The 5,881-nt window shown below is 52.5% G+C and overlaps 1 protein-coding gene across 2 annotated transcripts in view; it reads right to left on the bottom strand.

Moving 5' to 3' along the window:
* Positions 1-2,470, bottom strand: part of Tacr2 (tachykinin receptor 2) — a 12,718-nt gene extending 10,248 nt beyond the window's left edge. For both annotated transcript variants that reach the window (XM_005390085.1, XM_005390086.1), the window contains exon 1: positions 2,054-2,470. In XM_005390085.1, the coding sequence (XP_005390142.1) occupies positions 2,054-2,445 (392 nt within the window). In that variant the 5' untranslated portion in view covers positions 2,446-2,470. The remainder of the gene's footprint in view (positions 1-2,053) is intronic.
* Positions 2,471-5,881: the final 3,411 nt, after the last annotated feature.

The raw sequence follows: 5,881 nt of genomic DNA, 5'->3' as shown, positions 1-5,881 counted from the left end.
CACCCTCATCTTTGCTCAAAGCCTGTTCTCACAATGAGATGGGTCCTGACACTCATCCAACAAGACAATCTGGCTGACAATCTTAGGTCCCCTTTCCCCTTTCCTTTTTTTAAAATGATTTTCTGAGGCAGGATCTCACTATGTAGGTCAAGAGGGTGTTGAACTCACTACGTAGTCCAGGCTGGCGTCGAATTCATGATGATTTTCCTGCCTCGGCCTTCTAAGTGCTGGGATTACAGGCATGTGCCACCACATCTGACTTGCTATATTTTTCATATCACTCATAGCCTAACATATACCATAGAATTTATTTATTCATGTACTTATGATTTAAGTTCCCTCCAGGGAACTTTAAGTTCCCTCCAGGGAAGGCACATTTACCTGTCAGGCCCAGAAGAGTATTTGTACACAGCAAGCACTGGACACATATTTGTTGAATGGATGAAGAAATGGAGAAATGAATGGTGAGTTTCCATTGCTGTCAGCTGATCTGAGCCACCATCCGCTCCTGGACTGTCTCTTCTGTCTGGTTCTCTTGCTTCCACGTGCCCTCTGTAGCCCAGCTCACCCTTTAGATGGAAGTTCTGTGAGGCAGGGAACTTGGGGTTGTTCTTTCCTTAAATTATCACCCCACCCCCAGTGCCTGAAATTGGGCCTGACACAGATGGATCACTCAAATATTTGTTCCACGAAAGAAAAGAAATCTTAGTGAGATATTCAGAAAAATGGCGGGGTTGGGGGTGTGCTGGGATGTAATTCAGTGGTGGAGTGTTTGCCTAGAACACTCTAAGAGTGTTCTAGAATCCAAGAACCTGGATTCAATCCCCATTTCTGCAGCCAGGCATGGTAACACATACCTATAATCCCAGCACATAGGAGGCTGAGGCAGGAGGATCTCTGCGAATTCCAGGCTAGCCTGGGTAACACAGTGAGTTCAAGGCCAGCCTTAAACTACTTAGTGAGACCTTGTATCAAAAAAAAAAAAAAGAATCCCCATTATTGCAAAAACAAACCAATAACACCTCCAAAACCCAGGGGATGTGGGTGTTAGGTTACCTCTGATAGTGCTGGGGTGCAGTGACTGACAAGGTTACTTCTCCCCACCCCCAACACCCCAGGGGGCTAGGTTTTAAGCCTCTGCCTCTGCCCTTGACTTTCACTGTGGCATCAGGTGATCCTGCTGACCTCTAGCCTCAGTTTCCCTGGGTATAAAGTTAGAAGTTAAGCTTAGATGAATGATGTATACACTTTCTATTTTTAATTAGGGGATAAAATTTTCCCAAATGAAGTCCTTGGGGACACCCCAGAGTAGGAGAGCCCTTGCTGAGCAGTGGGCAGCTGTGGGTGATGACAGTTGCTGGGGCAGTGGGGTGGGGTGGGGATGTGGGGGGCCTCGAGGCTCACACCTCCCCTTGACGAGGGTTCTGTTCAAGGGTTGCAGGCTCCTCACCCTGGCCCCCCACACACTGTCACCTTTCCCTCCTCCCTTCCTGTTTCCATCAGTCTGTACTACACTCCCCTAAGCACCCACCCACCCCAAACAGCTTCCAAAAGCCACCTCTAACCCCTCTACACCCTGCTGCAGGCCCCTCCTCGGAAGGTCACACTCCGCCACCCCGAAGAGCAGCACTGGGCAGATGACTGGCCTTGTTACACCTAGAAGCAAACTATATGCAACAGTGCTTTTTTTTCTTTTCTGTAAATGTCTGGAATGGAAAAGCCTTATATATGATTTCCTTGTAGAGACAGCCAGACACCAGGCAAAGGTCAGTTTCAGGGAAGAGCATGCCAGAGATCCCCACGACGCCACCCACTTGTCCTTTGCAGCCTCCAGCAGCCACCTAGTGCTAAGCCCTGCCTGGGTCTAACCTTGACCCTGCCTGCTTTGGTCCTGCAGTCCCTGACTTCAGATCCACAGGTCTAAATCATGAGCAGGTTTGGGAGGCAGTGCCTTGGTTGTGCCCTAGCTTGCTGTGTGACCTCAGGTCAGGCCCCATACCATCTGAGCCTCAGGAAGGTGCCCCACCCCCAGCTTCCCTCTATCCCCTCTTGCCTGTCGATGGCGATAGCCATCATGGAGTAGATGCTGACGAACATGGCTGTGATGGGGAAGAGGTTCTGGAAGTAGCAGAAGGTGCGGCCAAAGTACCAGATGTTGTGGCTGGCGTAGACGAAGTTGAAGGCAGCATTGAAGGCAGCCATGCACAGGTCGGCCAGGGCAAGATTGACGATGAAGTAGTTGGTGACCGTGCGCATCCTTTGATGGGCCAGGATGATCCAGGTGACTGTGGCATTGCCTGTCACAGCCACCAGCACCAGACCCAGGTAGGCTGTGGCCCACAGCGCCAGCTGCCAGCTGGGCATGGAGAAGGCCGTGATGCCCGTGGTGTTACTCTGTAGACCGGACGAGGTATTGGTGTCAGTCACAATGACACAGGCCCCCATGGCTGCTTGTGGGCCCAGGCCTCCTCCAGGCTTTGCTGTGGAGGAGAAGTCCTCTGAGTATATGGAGCAAGGGGGCGGAGAGAGGAACAGATCAAAGTGAGGCTCGTCCAGCCGGGGGCCACACCTACATCTCAAGCAAAGATGAGCTGTGCTGAGCAGAAAGCCTGATCCAAAGCCCTTGTCATGTCAGATTCCTGCATCCTGGCCAGGACTCTGGAAAGTCACTTGAAAATCTAGAATCCAAATCGCAGTTTCAGAGCAGAAGACATCCTCATAAATCAGCTCAACCTCTTCACCAAAGAGATGAAAGACCAAGAGCCCGAGAGGGGATGTGATCAGCTGAGGTCACTCAGGAAGTAGGCGAGAAGCCACAATTCGAACCCGTGTCTCTCCTAACGCTACTCAGGAAACATTTCACACGAGATGCATGTACAGAGGACTCCGTGAATCCCACAGGCCAACTGGGACTGGGCTGTCTCTAGGCTTTGGGGTGCAGACCAGGCCGGGGTATCCCAGCCCTCAGCTGCCTGCCTGTGGCGGCTGCCTCCCAGCAACTTCGGTGGCGCAGGCAGGCGGAGAGCTTGGCAGAGGGGCTGCCTGCTCCCGGGTGGGGCTGCTTGCCCGCCCTCGTCCCACCCCCTGCTTGGATGGCTAGGTCTTGTCTTGGGAGATTTAGGACTGGCTGCGCAGCAAGGAGATGCCGCAAGGAAATTGGCACGGGGTGTACGTGTGGGGGTGGCACGAGGAGGGCTCAGTCCTCAGCGGTGTTTACATTCAGGCTGGGGCAGGAGCTGCCTCTAGAAAGCGATCCCAGTTTGCACTTGGGAACCTGAGCCTCCTTACCTGGGGCAAGTTTCTCACTCTTTCTCAAGAGAATGAATTAGTGGGATATTTGGGACATTCAGGGAGTCTTAGGGTGCTTTCAGTGGTGGGGGTTCAGTTAGAAGACAGCGCAGGGGGCTGAGTTCCAGGGCAGCCGGGGTGGAGTAGCGGTTCCGGAGGGAGATGGAGGAATTAGCTACCTCATTGGAAAAGAATAGGGGAGAAACAGTGTACTTCTCATGGTGTATGTGTGAGTTTTAAATGAGATACTGTGTGTAAAAGTATATTTAGTATAGGAAATGGCACATAAAATACATGACATCAATTTATAGTCCCAAGGGAGCCCCATAAACAGCTCAGGGCTCTGCCAGAGAGAGAAGATAGAACCCAAAGCATTCTAACCAGTTCCTGGGTGACATTGGTGCTGCTGATCTGGGAATCCCACTTTGAGAATCATTGTCTTAGGACATGGCTGGGCTTCATCAAAGCTTCCGTGGCCCCCAGAAAGGCTGGGGATTTAAGACTTGAGGGGCTCCTGCCAGTGTGCCCAGAGCTGCCTGCTCCCTGTTACTGTGTGCACGTGTCCTAGGCATCACGGGAAGTTGTGACAATGTTTCCAAGTAACCGTCTGTGTGTGGCTGAGCTGTGGTGTGAACTCACACACACTCATGCACTGGTGCACACCTGTCGTGTGGGCACCTGGAGACCAGCAGGGTCAAAAGGGCAGAGTGGGGCTGGGGATATAGCTCAGTGGCACAAGCGCCTGCCTGGCAAGCGCAAGGTCTTGAGTTCGATCCCTGGTACCACCAAAAAAAAAAAAAAAAGAAGGGCAGAGTATGTCCTTATTACAGCACAGCAGGGCTGCCTCTCACCAGCCACCCTAGTGCAGTGTGGCCTTGGGGCTCCCAGGGCTCTTTCCAGCACAGCCTGAATTTCTCATGCCCCTGGACCCTGCTCCCTATCACCTCTGTGCTGTCCTCCTTCTGTGCTGTTTTCCGTCCCGTGGCCTCCTGCCTCCCTGGCAGAGCTGGGGAAGACCATTAAAGGTCCCTAGTGTTGAAAAGATTATTCCAAGCATGGAATCCAAAATAAAAACACCAAGTCATACGTCATGAAGCCTAAACATACACTGAAAATGAGAGAGCTTCTTTCTAGGCTTTCCTGATTGTGAACTTCTGGGTCAGTTTATCAATACTCAGTGCAGAAGTCGTTACCCACTGTTGGTCCCTTTGCTGTGCTGAGCGTGTATGGCGTCCGGGGGATCCAGCTGCATGCTGGGGACTTGGTGCTTCCAGGGTCCCTGCTCCTCCCATTTTGTGGGGTGAGTCTGGGGGTCCCTGGGATCCTGCTCCTTACAGAGATAGCTCTGCATAGAACTGGCTTCAGCCACAAAACAGATATCTGTCCTCTCTAGATCAGGCCACCAAGGTATGTTTGGACCCTGGTCTCTTGCAGAGGGGCTCTTTGATCTCTTTAGGTCGCAGCAGCAGGATGAGTATCCTATTAGTTCTGGGGCTTGCTTCTGTCCTGTCCTCACTCAGCCTTGGGGCCCGAAGAGCGAAATGTGTGGAAGCAAGAATGTAAGCACAAGACATCTCCTCCCTCCACTGTCCCGGCCTCCTGCTCTCAGGCAGCTGGAATTTGTTGAGCTTTGGTGCAAACAGCACCAGCTGGAATGACAGAGAGTTGTCACCAGTCACAGAAACCCAAAATAGCAGTCCCGCCCAATGGCCTACCACTGCCACTGTGTATGTGATGGGGATTACATTTTGGAGCTACTAAATCTGAGTTTTTATTTCCCCCCTTAAATCACATGCGCTTGCAGCTTTCCAACTATGTGCTACAAGGCTTGAGCCTTGGAAGGGACTGGGGGGGCACCCAGCACAGAGGGGTTACTGGTCAGCTTTGCTGGCTTCTGTGAGCCGGTTTCCAAGTCTATAGCTAGACAATGGTCTTGAGAGCCAGTCTTTGTTAAAAGCGGAAAAAATTCAGATTTCTTTATTGACACATCAAGACTGGTAGGTTTGCTCATCAAGGTGTGTGTGGAAGTCCCAGCCCGGCAGGAACTGGAGGGGCAAGGGCTGCCCGTGGCCCTGCCGGGATTGTGGAGCTTGTGGTGCAGGTTGGGTACCACAGGAAGCAGATTCTGATTCAGAGGCCGTGTGCAGGATGTTGATTAGGGAGATGCCATGGGAACCAGCACTGGAGGAAGACAGGAAGGAAGCGCGGTGGAGGGAGAGGGACCCTGGGCCTGACACAACCTCATAGTCACTGGGAGCTAGAGGGCCATTGGAGTTGCCCTTTTGGGCGCAAGTGACCAATCCTTTCTACTTGCACATGGATCACTGGATGGGGGCCATGCCAGGAAGGCTGTGACCACTGACAAGGCAGCTCTTTGCACCTGGGGTGAGGCCAGCGCAGGGTGACAGCTGAGCACTGTCAGTGGCAGAGAAGCTTGAAGGAGGATGCGGGAAGAATGTGACAGGGTCCTCCCCAGGTAAACAGCGGCCACACCATTTCCAAGTGGGGGAACACCAGTGCTCCTTGCTGATTCATGTTATCCTGACCTCTAGGCTGGAGGCCTGAAGACTGGAGTGGGAGAGTGGCTCTGACT

The sequence above is a fragment of the Chinchilla lanigera genome, unplaced genomic scaffold (assembly GCF_000276665.1).
Source record: "Chinchilla lanigera isolate Chin_1 unplaced genomic scaffold, ChiLan1.0 scaffold00036, whole genome shotgun sequence".
Taxonomy (NCBI): domain Eukaryota; kingdom Metazoa; phylum Chordata; class Mammalia; order Rodentia; family Chinchillidae; genus Chinchilla; species Chinchilla lanigera.
Note: the sequence above shows the minus strand (reverse complement) of the source record. Positions and strands in the feature narration are given on the sequence as shown.